The 21,539-nt window shown below is 49.8% G+C and overlaps 1 protein-coding gene across 1 annotated transcript in view; it reads right to left on the bottom strand.

Moving 5' to 3' along the window:
* LOC109879615 (CLIP-associating protein 2-like) overlaps window positions 1–21,539 on the bottom strand; it is a 111,612-nt gene that overhangs the window by 57,230 nt on the left and 32,843 nt on the right. The window contains exon 7 of the mRNA XM_031789025.1: window positions 18,025–18,095. Coding sequence (XP_031644885.1) covers window positions 18,025–18,095 — 71 coding nt within the window. The remainder of the gene's footprint in view (window positions 1–18,024; window positions 18,096–21,539) is intronic.

Below are 21,539 nucleotides of genomic sequence, written 5' to 3'. Positions count from 1 at the left end.
CCCCCCACCATCATCCAAACACACCCAGCACCCCCCCCACCAATCATCCAAAACCACCCAGCCAACCCCCCCCCCCACTATCATCCAAACAATCCCCCCCCCCACCATCATCCAAACACACCCAGCCAACCCCCCCACCATCATCCCAACACACCCCCCCCCCCCCCCCCCCCACCATCATCCAAACAGCCCCAGCCCCCCCACCATCATCCAAACAGACCCAGCCCCCCCCACCATCATCCAAACACACCCAGCCAACCCCCCCACCATCCAAACACACCCAGCCAACCCCCCCCCACCATCATCCAAACAGACCCAGCCCCCCCCACCATCATCCAAACACACCCAGCCAGCCCCCCCCACCATCATCCAAACCACACCCAGCCACCCCTCCCCCCATCATCCAAACACACCCAGCCACCCCTCCCCCCATCATCCAAACACACCCAGCCAACCCCCCCCCCCACCATCATCCAAACAGACCCAGCCCCCCCCACCATCATCCAAACACACCCAGCCAGCCCCCCCCCACCATCATCCAAACACACCCAGCCACCCCTCCCCCCATCATCCAAACACACCCAGCCACCCCTCCCCCCCATCATCCAAACACACCCAGCCCCCCTCCCCCCATCATCCAAACACACCCACCCCCCCACCATCATCCAAACACACCCAGCCAACCTCCCCACCATCATCCAAACACACCCAGCCAACCTCCCCACCATCATCCAAACACAGCCAGCCCCCCCCACCATCATCCAAACACACCCAGCCAACCCCCCCCACCATCATCCAAACACAGCCAGCCCCCCACCATCATCCAAACACAGCCAGCCCCCCCACCATCATCCAAACACAGCCAGCCCCCCCACCATCATCCAAACACAGCCAGCCACCATCATCCCAAACACCCCCCCCCCACCATCATCCAAACACACCCAGCCAAACCCCCCCCACCATCATCCAAACACACCCAGCCCCCCCCACCATCATCCAAACACACCCAGCCCCCCCCCACCATCATCCAAACACACCCAGCCAACCCCCCCCCCCACACACACACCCAGCCCCCCCCACCATCATCCAAACAGACCCAGCCCCCCCCACCATCATCCAAACACACCCAGCCCCCCCCACCATCATCCAAACACACCCAGCCAACCCCCCCCATCATCCAAACACACCCAGCCAACCCCCCCACACCCAGCCACCCCTCCCCCACCATCATCCAAACACACCCAGCCACCCCTCCCCCCATCATCCAAACACACCCAGCCAGCCCCCCCCACCATCATCCAAACACACCCAGCCACCCCTCCCCCATCATCCAACACACCCAGCCACCCCTCCCCCCATCATCCAAACACACCCAGCCCCCCCTCCCCCATCATCCAAACACACCCACCCCCCCACCATCATCCAAACACACCCAGGCACCCCCCCACCATCATCCAAACACACCCAGCCAACCCCCCCCACTATCATCCAAACAATCCCCCCCACCATCATCCAAACACACCCAGCCAACCCCCCCACCATCATCCAAACACACCCACCCCCCCCCCCCCCCCCCCCACCATCATCCAAACAGCCCCAGCCCCCCCACCATCATCCAAACAGACCCAGCCCCCCCACCATCATCCAAACACACCCAGCCAACCCCCCCCACCATCCAAACACACCCAGCCAACCCCCCCCACCATCATCCAAACAGACCCAGCCCACCCACCATCATCCAAACACACCCCCCCCATCATCATCCAAACACACCCAGCCAACCCCCCCCCACCCACCATCATCCAAACACACCCAGCCAACCCCCCCCCACCATCCAAACACACCCAGCCAACCCCCCCCCACCATCATCCAAACAGACCCAGCCCCCCCCACCATCATCCAAACACACCCAGCCAGCCCCCCCCACCATCATCCAAACACACCCAGCCACCCCTCCCCCCATCATCCAAACACACCCAGCCACCCCTCCCCCCATCATCCAAACACACCCAGCCCCCCTCCCCCCATCATCCAAACACACCCACCCCCCCACCATCATCCAAACACACCCACCCCCCCACCATCATCCAAACACACCCAGCCAACCTCCCCACCATCATCCAAACACACCCAGCCAACCTCCCCACCATCATCCAAACACAGCCAGCCCCCCCACCATCATCCAAACACACCCAGCCAACCCCCCCCACCATCATCCAAACACAGCCAGCCCCCCACCATCATCCAAACACAGCCAGCCCCCCCACCATCATCCAAACACAGCCAGCCCCCCCACCATCATCCAAACACAGCCAGCCACCATCATCCAAACACCCCCCCCCCACCATCATCCAAACACACCCAGCCAAACCCCCCCCACCATCATCCAAACACACCCAGCCCCCCCCACCATCATCCAAACACACCCAGCCCCCCCCCACCATCATCCAAACACACCCAGCCAACCCCCCCCCCCACACACACACCCAGCCCCCCCCACCATCATCCAAACAGACCCAGCCCCCCCCACCATCATCCAAACACACCCAGCCCCCCCCCACCATCATCCAAACACACCCAGCCAACCCCCCCATCATCCAAACACACCCAGCCAACCCCCCCACACCCAGCCACCCCTCCCCCACCATCATCCAAACACACCCAGCCAACCCCCCCACCATCATCCAAACACACCCAGCCAGCCCCCCCCACAATCATCCAAACACCCCTCCACCATCATCCAAACACCCCCCCACCATCATCCAAACACCCCCCCCACCATCCAAACACACCCAGCCAACCCCCCCCCACCATCATCCAAACACACCCAGACAACCCCCCCACCATCATCCAAACACACCCAGCCAACCCCCCCCCCCCCCACCATCACCCAAACACACCCAACCAACCCCCCCCCCACAATCATCAAAACACACCCAGCCAACCCCCCCCACCATCATCCACACACCCATATAACCCACACCCATATAACCCACACCATCAAACACAACCAAATAACCCACACCATCAAACACACCCAAATAACCCACACCATCAAACACACCCAAATAACCCACACCATCAAACACACCCAAATAACCCACACCATCAAACACACCCAAATAACCCACACCATCAAACACAACTAAATAACCCACACCATCAAACACACCCAAATAACCCACACCATCAAACACACCCATATAACCCACACCATCAAACACAACCAACCCATCAAACACAACCAACCCAGCCCTTATTCACACAAAATGAACCAGGCACTAATGTATGCTCTTTCAGAAACACCCAGAGTGCCCAGCCCTGCACTCACAGTCACAGATGCGTTTGCAGATGAGGCGCCGCATACCTCCAGTAGGGCGTGGTTTTGGGGCGCCACCTTCTTCTCAGACCCGTACCCCAACACACCCCCCCACCCCATAAACACACCCCTCAAAACAGATCTACACACACCTTACTGCCATCCAAAAAACCCTCCACCCATATCATTGATGGCATTTTCTCTCGCTCTCTCCCTTCCTCTCTCGCTCTCTCTCTTGCTCTCTCGCTCTCTCTCTTGCTCTCTCGCGCTTCTCCCCACCTTCCCTCTGCGGCCAGGCAGCCAATCAGCGCAGCGACGACATCATGCTGTAGCAGCCAGTGCGGAGGAAGGGGAGAGTGTGTGTGTGTAAGTGAAGCCCCTGGAAAACTAACATGGTTTCTCTAGCCTCCCTCACAGCAGCTAACCTAAGCTCATTACCATCAATACACACACACACACCCACACAGAGGCAATGATAACTTCACACACACACACACACACACACACACTACAAAGTGCCTAATCATATTTCACATATTGTGATATCCATAGAACTAAGACCTCCACACACACAGAACAAAAGGCTGAGTGGGTTGTGGTGGTGTAGAGATCAGATCAGGAGGGAGAGGAGACCGAGAGGAGGAGTGTGTGGGGGGAGGGGGAGAGGCACACCACTCCAGCTGAGACCTGATCTTTAAAAACACCAGCTCAGGACAGAGAGTGTTCCAGCTCAGGACAGAGAGTGTTCCAGCTCAGGACAGAGAGTGTTCCAGCTCAGGACAGAGAGTGTTCCAGCTCAGGACAGAGAGTGTTCCAGCTCAGGACAGAGAGTGTTCCAGCTCAGGACAGAGAGTGTTCCAGCTCAGGACAGAGAGTGTTCCAGCTCAGGACAGAGAGTGTTCCAGCTCAGGACAGAGAGTGTACAAAGCTGTCAAGGCAAAGGGTGGCTTACTTTGAAGAATCTCAAATATAAAATATATTTTGATTTGTTTAACACTTTTTTGGTTACTACATGATTCCATATGTTTTATTTCATAGTTTTGATGTCTTCACTATTATTATACAATGTAGAGAACAGTCAGATAAAGAAACCCCCTGGAGTGAGTAGGCGTGGCCAAACTCTGGACTGGTACTGTAAAATATGGATTTGATTAACACCCTGGGGTGAGTAGGCGTGGCCAAACTCTGGACTGGTACTGTAAAATATGGATTTGATTAACACCCTGGAGTGAGTAGGCGTGGCCAAACTCTGGACTGGTACTGTAAAATATGGATTTGATTAAACATGATTTATTTTGGGGCCTTTTTTCTGCAATTAACCGACACAAACACATTGAATAACAGATTGACCACATGGAACAGATGGCACCAAAAAATATCAAAAAGGAAGTTTGTTCTGAAATGTCTCTCCTATTACTGAGCAATTTACCGTAATTTCTGGACTATTAAGCGCACCTGAATATAAACCGCACCCACTGATAAAAAAAAATGTAAAAGTATTTTGTACATAAATAAGCCGCACATGTCTATAAGCCAGGTGCCTACTGGTACATTGAAACAAATTAACTTTACACAGCTTTTAAACGAAACACGGCTTGTAACAAAAATTAAAACAGTAGCCTACCAAGAAAGTCATTGGTCACTATCGTCCTCCTCCTGTGCACTGAAACCACTGAAGTCATCTCCTTCGGTGTCGGAGTTGAATAGCCTCAGAATTGCTTCATCCGATGTTGGATCGTTTTCATTGTCGCCCTCGTCACTTTCATCCGGAGGCCAATACCCCGCTGAACTGCCCTCAACAACACGCAGCAGTCCAGCCTTTCGAAACCCGTTGATGATAGTGGATTTTTTGACAATGCTCCACGCTGTCAGGACCCACTGGCAGACTTGACCATAAGTGGCTCTTCGCATGCGGCCCGTTTTAGTGAAGGATTTCTCCCCACTTGTCATCCAAGCCTCCCACTCAACACGGAGCGCCACCTTAAATGCTTTGTTCCACCTTTGTTGTGCCCCCAGGAATCACAGCTGGAATTGAGTTCGTCCTCTTGATGGCTTCTTTCACAGAATCTGTTATGTGGGCCCTCATGCTGTCCAACACGAGCAATGCCTTGTTCTTGTGAAAGAATCCTCCCGGTCGCTTGCCGTAACACTCCGTATGCCATTCATGCATTAGGCCTTCCGTCATCCATCCTTTCTTATTGACTTTCATAACAATTCCTCTCGGGAATTTTTCTTTTGGCATCGTCATGCGTTTAAAAGTCAACATCGGTGGAAGCTTTTCTCCCGATGCCGTGCAGCTCAGAACACAGGAAGTGCCTTCCCTCTGCAAGCTTTTGTTGTCTTTTTGCACTGAGTCAGTTCCTCGCTGCTGTTTCCAACATCTTATCATCGACTCATTAAGGCCAAGCTCCCATGCAGCAGCTCTATTTCCTTTTTTAAACTAAAGGGCAACCTGGCATCGGTGACCGGGAGAAGCGTCCATCCATGATGTACACGGGTAAGAGAATCTAGCTAGCTACATTTTCAGATATTTCACATTTCTAAATTGGACAGAAAGTAATTTTCCTTTCAAGTTAAAGTGTACTGTTAGCTAGCCAGCTAACGTTACGAGTATGATCCCATTATTTGTATCTCGGAGCCATTTGCGTCGCTCTGGCTATCTACTCCCGATTTCAGAACACTCTCGTCTGAGTGTGCCAGAGCGCAGATCTCGTCTGAGTGTACCAGAGCGCAGATCTCGTCTGAGTGTACCAGAGCGCAGATCTCGTCTGAGTGTACCAGAGCGCAGATCTCGTCTGAGTGTACCAGAGCGCAGATCTCGTCTGAGTGTACCAGAGCGCAGATCTCGTCTGAGTGTGCCAGAGCGCATATCTCATCTGAGTGTGCCAGAGCGCAGAATAACTTACAAATTTATAAACGCTCAACACACGTTGAATATGGCCGGTGTCAGTAAACTTTGGCAAATAAGAGTAAATTGTTGCCAGCAGCACAATTGCAGTCATCAACGCTCTGTATAACATAAAAACAGCCTAACCAGCTCTGCTAGGGCAAGTAAAATGGTCAATGAGCTGTTCTCTCATTTGTATCTGGAAGAAGCTAGCAAGCTAGCCAACTTGCCAGTTAACGTGGGTGCTTGACTACTGCTGTTAGTATCAACCCGTAAATTGATGGGTGGGGCTAAAGCTTAAAGAGGGCGTGAACCATGCTGAATGGGTGTAGACAAACAGCAGCTCTCCAGTAGGTGTACCAAAACATTCAAGGGCCATTTTCTCAGAAGTGTGATTACAAGTTTTTCAACTTTCAAAGCAGAATTACTTTCCCATTGTTCCTCAAATGCAGTGTATGATAAACCATTGTGTAGCTCTGTGTCTGTGCTTTTAGCCAAAGTAAAAAAAATATATATATATTTTAAAATCAAATGTTGCTACATAAGACCGAATCAAGGAGGTCGGTCACATATACCATTTAAAAATTAAAAATACAATTCAACTGGTACCGGGGGACCTTCAGACAAGTCTTGTTTTGTTCTAGGATGCCCGCAGGCCTCACATGTACATGTTCGTGAGAGTCCAAACGGTTTGGATGCTACTGACAGAAGTTGTACCGGCTTAAAAGACGAGTCTTCTAACACTTGTAGAGCAAAACGGAGAACACCATCATGTTCGTGCCAGTTTCATCTTTCCATAGAGAAGTCATAATAGTTTGTAGGACAAACCGTTCCGTATGCTATAGATGATTTTATGAGGGGGGGGGGGGGGGGAGACAGAAAGAGAGAGAGAGACGAGGGAGAGAATAAAGATCCTTCATGGTGAGTAGACTGCCCAGGTTGCCATGACGACCTGCTGAGTCCCCATCCTCTGGGGAGAAGAGCAGTGATGCAAAACAATCACTAACCACCTACACACACACGCTACACACACACACACCTAGCAACGCTACACACACACACACACACACACACACCTAGCCACGCTACACACACACACCTAGCCACGCTACACACACACACACACACCTAGCCACGCTACACACACACACACACACACACACCTAGCCACGCTACACACACACACACACACACCTAGCCACGCTACACACACACACACACCTAGCCACGCTACACACACACACACCTAGCCACGCTACACACACACACACCTAGCCACGCTAACACACACACACACACCTAGCCACGCTACACACACACACACACACACACCTAGCCACGCTACACACACACACACCTAGCCACGCTACACACACACACACCTAGCCACGCTACACACACACACACACCTAGCCACGCTACACACACACACACACACCTAGCCACGCTACACACACACACACCACCTAGCCACGCTACACACACACACACCTAGCCACGCTACACACACACACACCTAGCCACGCTACAACACACACACACACACACTAGCCACGCTACACACACACACACACCTAGCCACGCTACACACACACACACACACTAGCCACGCTACACACACCACAACACACCTAGCCACGCTACACACACACACACACACCTAGCCACGCTACACACACACACACACACACACCTAGCCACGTACACACACACACACACACACACCTAGCCACGCTACACACACACACACACCCACACACCTAGCCACGCTACACACACACACACACACACACCTAGCCACGCTACACACACACACACACACCACCTAGCCACGCTAACACACACACACCACACCTAGCCACGCTACACACACACACACACACCTAGCCACGCTACCAACACACACACCTGCAACACACACCACCCTAGCCACGCTACCAACACACACACACCTAGCCACGCTACCAACACACACACACCTAGCCACGCTACCAACACACACACACCTAGCCACGCTACCAACACACACACCTAGCCACGCTACCAACCACACACCTAGCCACGCTACCAACACACACCTAGCCACGCAACCAACACACACCTAGCCACGCTACCAACCACACACCTAGCCACGCTACCAACACACACACACCTAGCCACGCTACCAACACACCACACACCTAGCCACGCTACCAACACACACACACCTAGCCACGCTACCAACACACACACACCTAGACCACGCTACACACACACACCTAGCCACGCTACACACACACACCTAGCCACGCTACACACACACACCTAGCCACGCTACACACACACACACCTAGCCACGAACACACACACACACCTAGCCACGCTACACACACACACCTAGCCACGCTACACACACACACCTAGCCACGCTACACACACACCTAGCCACGCTACACACACACCTAGCCACGCTACACACACACCTAGCCACGCTACACACACACACCTAGCCACGCTACACACACACCTAGCCACGCTACACACACACACACACACACACCTAGCCACGCTACACACACACACACACCTAGCCACGCTACACACACACCTAGCCACGCTACCAACACGCCTAGTCACGCTACACACACACACACCTAGCCAGAGCTGTGAACTTTGATGTGATAAATTGAGGATGTGAGGTCAGTAGTCTCCATCAGAATTATTCACAGCTCTGTTACATCAACATAAGCACCCATGTGCACACACACACAGAGGAGTGTTTCCATGGATACGGCTGCAAGAGATTCCCTCCATTTCAGAGTCAAATAGACAGAAGGAAAGAAGAGTCAAATAGACAGAAGAGTCAAATAGACAGAAGAGTCAAATAGACAGAAGAGTCAAATAGACAGAAGAGTCAAATAGACAGAAGGAAAGAAGGTAAAGAAAGACAGAGTCCAAGAGCCCAAGGCCCGGTTATAACCCACCTGTCTAGAGAGCCCGAGGCCCGGTTATAACCCACCTGTCTAGAGAGCCCGAGGCCCGGTTATAACCCACCTGTCTAGAGAGCCCGAGGCCCGGTTATAACCCACCTGTCTAGAGAGCCCGAGGCCCAGTTATAACCCACCTGTCTAGAGAGCCCGAGGCCCGGTTATAACCCACCTGTCTAGAGAGCCCGAGGCCCGGTTATAACCCACCTGTCTAGAGAGCCCGAGGCCCGGTTATAACCCACCCGTCTAGAGAGGCCAAGGCCCGGTTATACCCCACCCGTCTAGAGAGCCCGAGGCCCAGTTATAACCCACCCGTCTAGAGAGCCCGAGGCCCGGTTATAACCCACCCGTCTAGAGAGCCCGAGGCCCAGTTATAACCCACCCGTCTAGAGAGATCGAGGCCCGGTTATAACCCACCCGTCTAGAGAGATCGAGGCCCGGTTATAACCCACCCGTCTAGAGAGCCCGAGGCCCGGTTATAACCCACCCGTCTAGAGAGCCCGAGGCCCGGTTATAACCCACCCGTCTAGAGAGCCCGAGGCCCGGTTATAACCCACCCGTCTAGAGAGCCCGAGGCCCGGTTATAACCCACCCGTCTAGAGAGATCGAGGCCCAGTTATAACCCACCCGTCTAGAGAGCCCGAGGCCCGGTTATAACCCACCCGTCTAGAGAGCCCGAGGCCCGGTTATAACCCACCCGTCTAGAGAGCCCGAGGCCCGGTTATAACCCACCCGTCTAGAGAGATCGAGGCCCAGTTATAACCCACCCGTCTAGAGAGCCCGAGGCCCGGTTATAACCCACCCGTCTAGAGAGCCCGAGGCCCGGTTATAACCCACCCGTCTAGAGAGCCCGAGGCCCGGTTATAACCCACCCGTCTAGAGAGCCCGAGGCCCGGTTATAACCCACCCGTCTAGAGAGCCCGAGGCCCGGTTATAACACACCCGTCTAGAGAGCCCGAGGCCCGGTTATAACCCACCCGTCTAGAGAGCCCGAGGCCCGGTTATAACCCACCCGTCTAGAGAGATCGAGGCCCGGTTATAACCCACCTGTCTAGAGAGCCCGAGGCCCGGTTATAACCCACCCGTCTAGAGAGCCCGAGGCCCGGTTATAACCCACCCGTCTAGAGAGCCCGAGGCCCGGTTATAACCCACCCGTCTAGAGAGCCCGAGGCCCGGTTATAACCCACCCGTCTAGAGAGATCGAGCGGCTGCTCAGGCAGAAATAAAAACCATTATAATATATATATAATCCGCTGAGAACCACACACACAGAAATGCCACCCAGCAACACATTTGGTGGAGCATTGTAAGAAATGCCTGCATGCAAGTGCACACACACAGAAAACACTGAAATGTTTACAATGCTCTGCCAAATCAGTCTGTGTCCACAGGGGGGCAGCACTAGCCTTTATATGTACATCACTAGACCACACAAACAGCTACCGTAAATCACGAGACCACACAGACAGCTACTGTAAATCACTAGACCACACAGACGGCTACTGTACATCACTAGACCACACAGACGGCTACTGTACATCACTAGACCACACAGACGGCTACTGTACATCACTAGACCACACAGACGGCTACTGTACATCACTAGACCACACAGACAGCTACTGCACATCACTAGACCACACAGACAGCTACTGTAAATCACTAGACCACACAGACGGCTACTGTACATCACTAGACCACACAGACAGCTACTGTAAATGCCTAGACCACACAGACAGCTACTGTAAATCACTAGACCACACAGACGGCTACTGCACATCACTAGACCACACAGACAGCGAGCGCAAGAGAGAAGAAAAAGCCAAAACAGATTCACTCAAACTATCCCCAGACAGACAGAGATGCTACGGCACTCAGAGACCAGCCAAGAAGATCATCAAGGACCTCAGCCACCCAAACCACGGCCTGTTCACCCTGGTACCATCTAGAAGATCATCAAGGACCTCAGCCACCTGAACCATGGCCTGTTCATTCACCCCACTACCATCTAGAAGATCATCAAGGACCTCAGCCACCCAAACCACGGCCTGTTCACCCTGGTACCATCTAGAAGATCATCAAGGACCTCAGCCACCTGAACCACGGCCTGTTCATTCACCCCACTACCATCTAGAAGATCATCAAGGACCTCAGCCACCCAAACCACGGCCTGTTCACCCTGGTACCAACTAGAAGATCATCAAGGACCTCAGCCACCCAAACCACGGCCTGTTCACCCTGGTACCAACTAGAAGATCATCAAGGACCTCAGCCACCCAAACCACGGCCTGTTCACCCTGGTACCAACTAGAAGATCATCAAGGACCTCAGCCACCCAAACCACGGCCTGTTCACCCTGGTACCAACTAGAAGATCATCAAGGACCTCAGCCACCCAAACCACGGCCTGTTCACCCTGGTACCAACTAGAAGATCATCAAGGACCTCGAGTCACGGCCTCTTCACCCCGCTACCTTCTAGAAGATCATCAAGGACCTCAGCCACCCAAACCACGGCCTCTTCACCCCGCTACCATCTAGAAGTTCATCAAGGACCTCGAGTCACGGCCTCTTCACCCCGCTACCATCTAGAAGTTCATCAAGGACCTCGAGTCACGGCCTCTTCACCCCGCTACCATCTAGAAGTTCATCAAGGACCTCGAGCCACGACCTCTTCACCCCGCTACCATCTAGAAGATCATCAAGGACCTCAGCCACCCAAACCACGGCCTGTTCACCCTGGTACCAACTAGAAGATCATCAAGGACCTCGAGTCACGGCCTCTTCACCCCGCTACCATCTAGAAGATCATCAAGGACCTCAGCCACCCAAACCACGGCCTCTTCACCCCGCTACCATCTAGAAGTTCATCAAGGACCTCGAGTCACGGCCTCTTCACCCCGCTACCATCTAGAAGTTCATCAAGGACCTCGAGCCACGGCCTCTTCACCCCGCTACCATCTAGAAGATCATCAAGGACCTCGAGCCACGACCTGTTCACCCCGCTACCATCTAGAAGATCATCAAGGACCTCAGCCACCTGAACCACGACCTCTTCACCCCGCTACCATCTAGAAGTTCATCAAGGACCTCGAGCCACGGCCTCTTCACCCCGCTACCATCTAGAAGATCATCAAGGACCTCGAGCCACGGCCTCTTCACCCCGCTACCATCTAGAAGATCATCAAGGACCTCGAGTCACGGCCTCTTCACCCCGCTACCATCTAGAAGATCATCAAGGACCTCGAGTCACGACCTCTTCACCCCGCTACCATCTAGAAGTTCATCAAGGACCTCGAGCCACGGCCTCTTCACCCCGCTACCATCTAGAAGTTCATCAAGGACCTCGAGTCACGACCTCTTCACCCCGCTACCATCTAGAAGATCATCAAGGACCTCAGCCACCCGAACCATGGCCTGTTCACCCCGCTACCATCTAGAAGTTCATCAAGGACCTCGAGCCACGGCCTCTTCACCCCGCTACCATCTAGAAGATCATCAAGGACCTCGAGCCACGGCCTCTTCACCCCGCTACCATCTAGAAGATCATCAAGGACCTCGAGTCACGGCCTCTTCACCCCGCTACCATCTAGAAGATCATCAAGGACCTCGAGTCACGACCTCTTCACCCCGCTACCATCTAGAAGATCATCAAGGACCTCGAGCCACGACCTCTTCACCCCGCTACCATCTAGAAGTTCATCAAGAACCTCGAGTCACGGCCTCTTCACCCCGCTACCATCTAGAAGATCATCAAGGACCTCAGCCACCTGAACCACGGCCTCTTCACCCCGCTACCATCTAGAAGTTCATCAAGGACCTCGAGTCACGGCCTCTTCACCCCACTACCATCTAGAAGTTCATCAAGGACCTCGAGTCACGACCTCTTCACCCGCTACCATCTAGAAGATCATCAAGGACCTCGAGTCACGACCTCTTCACCCCGCTACCATCTAGAAGATCATCAAGGACCTCGAGCCACGGCCTCTTCACCCCGCTACCATCTAGAAGATCATCAAGGACCTCGAGTCACGGCCTCTTCACCCCGCTACCATCTAGAAGATCATCAAGGACCTCGAGTCACGACCTCTTCACCCCGCTACCATCTAGAAGTTCATCAAGGACCTCGAGCCACGGCCTCTTCACCCCGCTACCATCTAGAAGTTCATCAAGGACCTCGAGTCACGACCTCTTCACCCCGCTACCATCTAGAAGATCATCAAGGACCTCAGCCACCCGAACCATGGCCTGTTCACCCCGCTACCATCTAGAAGTTCATCAAGGACCTCGAGCCACGGCCTCTTCACCCCGCTACCATCTAGAAGATCATCAAGGACCTCGAGCCACGGCCTCTTCACCCCGCTACCATCTAGAAGATCATCAAGGACCTCGAGTCACGGCCTCTTCACCCCGCTACCATCTAGAAGATCATCAAGGACCTCGAGTCACGACCTCTTCACCCCGCTACCATCTAGAAGATCATCAAGGACCTCGAGCCACGACCTCTTCACCCCGCTACCATCTAGAAGTTCATCAAGAACCTCGAGTCACGGCCTCTTCACCCCGCTACCATCTAGAAGATCATCAAGGACCTCAGCCACCTGAACCACGGCCTCTTCACCCCGCTACCATCTAGAAGTTCATCAAGGACCTCGAGTCACGGCCTCTTCACCCCGCTACCATCTAGAAGTTCATCAAGGACCTCGAGCCACGACCTCTTCACCCCGCTACCATCTAGAAGTTCATCAAGGACCTCGAGCCACGGCCTCTTCACCCCGCTACCATCTAGAAGATCATCAAGGACCTCGAGCCACGACCTCTTCACCCCGCTACCATCTAGAAGATCATCAAGGACCTCGAGCCACGACCTCTTCACCCCGCTACCATCTAGAAGATCATCAAGGACCTCGAGTCACGACCTCTTCACCCCGCTACCATCTAGAAGATCATCAAGGACCTCGAGCCACGACCTCTTCACCCCGCTACCATCTAGAAGATCATCAAGGACCTCGAGCCACGACCTCTTCACCCCGCTACCATCTAGAAGATCATCAAGGACCTCGAGTCACGGCCTGTTCACCCCGCTACCATCTAGAAGATCATCAAGGACCTCGAGCCACGACCTCTTCACCCCGCTACCATCTAGAAGATCATCAAGGACCTCGAGCCACGGCCTCTTCACCCCGCTACCATCTAGAAGATCATCAAGGACCTCGAGCCACGGCCTCTTCACCCCGCTACCATCTAGAAGATCATCAAGGACCTCGAGCCACGACCTCTTCACCCCGCTACCATCTAGAAGATCATCAAGGACCTCAGCCACCCGAACCACGACCTCTTCACCCCGCTACCATCTAGAAGTTCATCAAGGACCTCGAGCCACGACCTCTTCACCCCGCTACCATCTAGAAGTTCATCAAGGACCTCAGCCACCTGAACCACGGCCTCTTCACCCCGCTACCATCTAGAAGTTCATCAAGGACCTCGAGCCACGGCCTGTTCACCCTGGTACCAACTAGAAGTTCATCAAGGACCTCGAGCCACGGCCTGTTCACCCCGCTACCATCTAGAAGTTCATCAAGGACCTCAGCCACCCAAACCACGGCCTGTTCACCCCGCTACCATCTAGAAGTTCATCAAGGACCTCAGCCACCCAAACCACGGCCTGTTCACCCTGGTACCATCTAGAAGGAGACAGTACAGCTGCATCACAGCTGGGACAGCGAGACTGATTAAAACAGCTTCTATATTTAATCTTTTTTTTATTTTTATTTTACTTAACTTATTACTTACTTATTTAACCTTAAGTCAGTTAAGAACAAATTCATATTTACAATGACGGCCTACCGGGGAACAGTAGGTTAACTGCCTTGATCAGGGGCAGAACGACAGATTTTTACCTTGTCAACTCGGGGATTCGATCTAGCAACCTTTCGGTTACTGGCCCAACACTCTAAACACTAGGCTACCTGCCACCCCAGGCCCTCAGACTGTTAAATAGTAACCACTAGTCGGCCTCCACCCAGTACCCTGCCCTGGCCTTAGTCACTGTTACTATCCGGCTACCACCCGGTACTCTACCCTGCACCTTAGAGACTGCTGCCCTATGTACATAGAGTCATTGAACAAGGGTCACTTTAATAATGTTGACATACTGTTTTACTCACTTCATATGTATATACTGTATTCTAGTTCATCCTATATAACTACTGCTGTCCACCCCTTTTCTATTCACATACTGTCTATATACACTATTCATATACTGTCTATACACACTATTCACATACTGTCTATACACACTATTCACATACTGTCTATATACACTATTCACATACTGTCTATACTGTCTATATACACTATTCACATACTGTCTATATACACTATTCACATACTGTCTATACACACTATTCACATACTGTCTATATACACTATTCACATACTATCTATAAACACTATTCACATACTATCTATACACACTATTCACATACTGTCTATATACACTATTCACATACTGTCTATACACACTATTCACATACTGTCTATATACACTATTCACATACTGTCTATACACACTATTCACATACTGTCTATATACACTATTCACATACTGTCTATACACACTATTCACATACTGTCTATACTGTCTATATACACTATTCACACTGTCAATGCGGTCTTTACACATATATATATATATATATATTTCGGTCTCGGACATTGCTTGCTGATATTTCTTAATTTATTTGTATTTTTCAGAATGATTTATTTATTATTGCTAGATATTACTGCACTGTTAGAGCTAGAAACACAAGCGTTACATGAATTGCACCTGCAATTACATCTACCAATCTGAGTACGAGGACAATAAACGTTGATTAAGGGTGTGTGTGTGTGTGTGTGTGTGTGTGTGTAGTAATCTGTTCTAAGCTGCAGAATCACATCTTATAAACAGCAACACAAGTTAGACATTGTCACAGCTGACCAGGAAGCAGGCCAATGTGACAGACACAGCTCTAATCCACACAAACTGTCTGGCTCGACACTGGCGACACACGGACCAAATATCAACAGCATTACCAAGACAATACGCCGTAGTAGTTGAAAAGGCTCTACAAAAATAAATCAAATCAAATGTATTTATATAGCCCTTCGTACATCAGCTGATATCTCAAAGTGCTGTACAGAAACCCAGCCTAAAACCCCAAACAGCAAGCAATGCAGGTGTAGAAGCACTGAAAGGTGTAGACATGCCATAGACATGCCTTGATAGCAAAACTGCTGTAACAATGCCATAACAATAGGTTTAAATACAGTACTATGAGGAAGGATGATTCTCTTGGGTTGTCTTCGTTTGGAGATGGACGCAATACGATGGAAATCTGTGAGACTTGGAAACAAGGAGATGAGGAGAGGAAACAAGGAGATGAGGAGAGGAAAGAATGATATGAAACAAGGTGATGAGGAGAGGAAACAAGGAGATGAGGAGAGGAAAGAAGGATATGAAACAAGGAGATGAGGAGAGGAAACATGAAGACATTCCATTTCCAGGTCAGAGAGAGAAAGTGGGAGGAGCCAGTGGCAGTGACACACCCACACACTTTAAAATGTGAGTTTCAGTCCCAAAACCAGTCTAACAGTCTTAAATAAAACCTCTCTCTCACCAAGGAAACACAGTAGCCTACCTGCAAACCTAACCTACACATTACTACAGGCAGAAAGAGGGGGAGAGAGTGAGACAGACGGGAGAGAGAAAGAGAGCGAGAGAGAAAGAGAGCGAGAGAGAAAGAGAGCGAGAGAGAAAGAGAGCGAGAGCGAGAGAAAGAAAGAAAGAAAGAAAGAAAGAAGAGAAAGAGAGAAGAAAGCCAAAACAGAATGACTCAAACTATCCCCAGACAGACATTGTAAGGCACTCAGAGACCGGCATGAGTATATCCCCAGTATGATTTCACTCCAGAGCCAAAGATCACACAGACCATCCCTCCCTCGTCCCCGACAGCCATAGTAACAGTGTAGAGAAATTATTCTCTCTCTGGTTTCACTCTGGCTCCATCCTGCTTTTCTGTGGTCTGATTGGCTAAATGTGTGTGCTGTGTCCTCAGGTTGGAGCTTTGAGTTACTGTTTTTCAGGGGGGGAAACAGAGTCTGGTTTCTTCATATATACACACACAGAATGAGAGGTACATCTGACCTTTCAGTGTCTCTGTATGTAGATCAGGGGCCCAAAGGCTCACTGCCCTCTCTGGAGGGATCTGAACTGAAACCCTTCGGGGGGGTCCCAGGTTTAATCCCAATCAGCCCATGCTGCCACTGGAGACGGTATCATAGCAACCATTCCCTCACACCCAGCCTCTAACCTCTTCAGAATAAACAAACAGTGTAGAGACACTGACTAAGGAACAGACAGATTACAAAACTAATAAAATACAACACTGCAGACAACTGAAGACAGATGGTAGACCACAACTGCAAATCTTTATAACCAAACTACAACATAAAAACCAGACTAACTAACTTAGAAATTGCCTATAAACCAAACTACAACTCTGTAGCCAAACTACAACTCTGTAGCCAAACTACAACTCTGTAGCCAAACTACAACTCTACAACCAAACTACAGACAAGAACAGGAGTTCTGGTGTTGCTAGGCAGGGATCTGGTCCAAGCAGAAGCCAGATATCTGAAGCTGGAAACTCCTGAGAGATTAGACAGGTAATCCTATTGGGCAGTCTTTAACCCCCCCCACCCCCCACAAACACACACGATCAGTCATACCACATCTCCTGCTCCATATGGGGCATAAAAGGACAAACATCAGAGAAAGCCAAGGTGAAGAGGAGATGAGGGAGGGACTCACCGTGACTGGGGCTGAGCGCCATGTTCCCAGAATTCAAAGCTTCGTCAAAACGCCCATATATTGTCTGTAACCTGTAGACAAGAGACGGGACATGTCAGAATACACACATCTGCATGCACAACAACACACACACCAGCACAAGTGTAGCACATATCGGTGCACCTGTTTGCAACACCACACACACCATCCTCAATGTCAAGGTTGACATGAAAAACAATAAGATCAGAGCAAAAACACACGTGTGTACAGACACCGTCCTCTTGGCAGTCAAAACCCGACAGCTTAGCTCTCCTGATTTCTGATGATTAGCGTAGTGCCAGGCTCCTCAGCTGCATAGCAATTCCACACCGCTCAACAATTACCCGACATTATCATGTCCATATTGATTAATGCTCTGAATTAGCATAGCATAGTGTAGCCTAGCCGTTATCCAAATAAGAGTAGCAGCAGCATTTCCATGTGGGATGATTAATGGGTCGGCGTGTTGCTACGTCGCGTAGCGGTAGCTCCCATACTAGTGTCACACGAGTCCTCTGCTCTTTGTATCCAACATGGTGCAGTGACTCACAGAGACCGAGAGAGAGAGAGGGAAGAGGGGAGGGGGCAAAAGAGGGAGGGGGCAAGAGAGGGAGGGGGAACGGGGGAAGAAAGAATCAGGAGGAGAAAAACTCATATTATACGGCGAAGCAGCACCCATTGGAAAAGGTTAAATCTCAGGCTTTGAGTGTGTTTTGAATGACGTGCGTGAGAAAACATTACTTTTTTAAAACTGCTCTAATTACTTTGGTGACCAGTTTGTACTAGCAAACTGGTACCCCCCAATTGACATCCAGTGATAGAAAATGATCTGGCGAGTTTAATAAAAGGTGAATTATAAAAACAATAAAACAACCTAAAACATTATCCCAGTTTAATATGCTGCTTGTGTTCCCATGTCAGATAAAATCGAACTCCAGGTTTTGGTCATGGAGAAAAACACATGGCTAGTTAGTTAGTTATGGTCATGGAGAAAAACACATGGCTAGTTAGTTAGTTATGGTCATGGAGAAAAACACATGGCTAGTTAGTTAGTTATGGTCATGGAGAAAAACACATGGCTAGTTAGTTAGTTATGGTCATGGAGAAAAGCACATGGCTAGTTAGCTAGTTATGGTCATGGAGAAAAAACACATGGCTAGTTAGTTAGTTATGGTCATGGAGAAAAGCACATGGCTAGTTAGTTAGTTAGTTATGGTCATGGAGAAAAAGCACATGGCTAGTTAGTTAGTTAGTTATGGTCATGGAGAAAAGCACATGGCTAGGTAGCTAGTTATGGTCATGGAGAAAAGCACATGGCTAGTTAGTTAGTTATGGTCATGGAGAAAAAACACATGGCTAGTTAGTTAGTTATGGTCATGGAGAAAAGCACATGGCTAGTTAGCTAGTTATGGTCATGGAGAAAAAACATGGCTAGTTAGTTAGTTATGGTCATGGAGAAAAGCACATGGCTAGCTAGTTAGTTAGTTAGTTATGGTCATGGAGAAAAGCACATGGCTAGTTAGTTAGTTATGGTCATGGAGAAAAGCACATGGCTAGCTAGTTAGTTAGTTAGTTATGGTCATGGAGAAAAGCACATGGCTAGTTAGCTAGTTATGGTCATGGAGAAAAAGCACATGGCTAGTTAGTTAGTTATGGTCATGGAGAAAAGCACATGGCTAGCTAGTTAGTTAGTTAGTTAGTTATGGTCATGGAGAAAAGCACATGGCTAGTTAGTTAGTTATGGTCATGGAGAAAAAGCACATGGCTAGTTAGTTAGTTATGGTCATGGAGAAAAGCATATGGCTAGCTAGTTAGTTAGTTAGTTATGGTCATGGAGAAAAGCACATGGCTAGTTAGTTAGTTATGGTCATGGAGAAAAAGCACATGGCTAGTTAGTTAGTTATGGTCATGGAGAAAAGCACATGGCTAGTTAGCTAGTTATGGTCATGGAGAAAAAGCACATGGCTAGCTAATTAGTTAGTTAGTTATGGTCATGGAGAAAAGCACATGGCTAGTTAGTTAGTTAGTTGTGGTCATGGAGAAAAAGCACATGGCGAGTTAGTTAGTTAGTTAGTTATGGTCATGGAGAAAAGCACATGGCTAGTTAGCTAGTTATGGTCATGGAGAAAAAACACATGGCTAGTTAGTTAGTTAGTTATGGTCATGGAGAAAAGCACATGGCTAGTTAGTTAGTTATGGTCATGGAGAAAAGCACATGGCTAGCTAGTTAGTTAGTTAGTTATGGTCATGGAGAAAAACACATGGCTAGTTAGTTAGTTATGGTCATGGAGAAAAACACATGGCTAGTTAGTTAGTTATGGTCATGGAGAAAAACACATGGCTAGTTAGTTAGTTATGGTCATGGAGAAAAACACATGGCTAGTTAGTTAGTTATGGTCATGGAGAAAAACACATGGCTAGTTAGTTAGTTATGGTCATGGAGAAAAGCACATGGCTAGTTAGCTAGTTATGGTCATGGAGAAAAAACACATGGCTAGTTAGTTAGTTATGGTCATGGAGAAAAGCACATGGCTAGTTAGTTAGTTAGTTATGGTCATGGAGAAAAAGCACATGGCTAGTTAGTTAGTTAGTTATGGTCATGGAGAAAAGCACATGGCTAGGTAGCTAGTTATGGTCATGGAGAAAAGCACATGGCTAGTTAGTTAGTTATGGTCATGGAGAAAAAACACATGGCTAGTTAGTTAGTTATGGTCATGGAGAAAAGCACATGGCTAGTTAGCTAGTTATGGTCATGGAGAAAAAACATGGCTAGTTAGTTAGTTATGGTCATGGAGAAAAGCACATGGCTAGCTAGTTAGTTAGTTAGTTATGGTCATGGAGAAAAGCACATGGCTAGTTAGTTAGTTATGGTCATGGAGAAAAGCACATGGCTAGCTAGTTAGTTAGTTAGTTATGGTCATGGAGAAAAGCACATGGCTAGTTAGCTAGTTATGGTCATGGAGAAAAAGCACATGGCTAGTTAGTTAGTTATGGTCATGGAGAAAAGCACATGGCTAGCTAGTTAGTTAGTTAGTTAGTTATGGTCATGGAGAAAAGCACATGGCTAGTTAGTTAGTTATGGTCATGGAGAAAAAGCACATGGCTAGTTAGTTAGTTATGGTCATGGAGAAAAGCATATGGCTAGCTAGTTAGTTAGTTAGTTATGGTCATGGAGAAAAGCACATGGCTAGTTAGTTAGTTATGGTCATGGAGAAAAAGCACATGGCTAGTTAGTTAGTTATGGTCATGGAGAAAAGCACATGGCTAGTTAGCTAGTTATGGTCATGGAGAAAAAGCACATGGCTAGCTAATTAGTTAGTTAGTTATGGTCATGGAGAAAAGCACATGGCTAGTTAGTTAGTTAGTTGTGGTCATGGAGAAAAAGCACATGGCGAGTTAGTTAGTTAGTTAGTTATGGTCATGGAGAAAAGCACATGGCTAGTTAGTTATGGTCATGGAGAAAAGCACATGGCTAGTTAGCTAGTTATGGTCATGGA

This window comes from Oncorhynchus kisutch, linkage group LG14 (genome assembly GCF_002021735.2).
Source record: "Oncorhynchus kisutch isolate 150728-3 linkage group LG14, Okis_V2, whole genome shotgun sequence".
Lineage (NCBI taxonomy): Eukaryota > Metazoa > Chordata > Actinopteri > Salmoniformes > Salmonidae > Oncorhynchus > Oncorhynchus kisutch.
The sequence above is the reverse complement of the archived record's forward strand: the minus strand, read 5'-3'. Positions and strand labels throughout refer to the sequence as shown.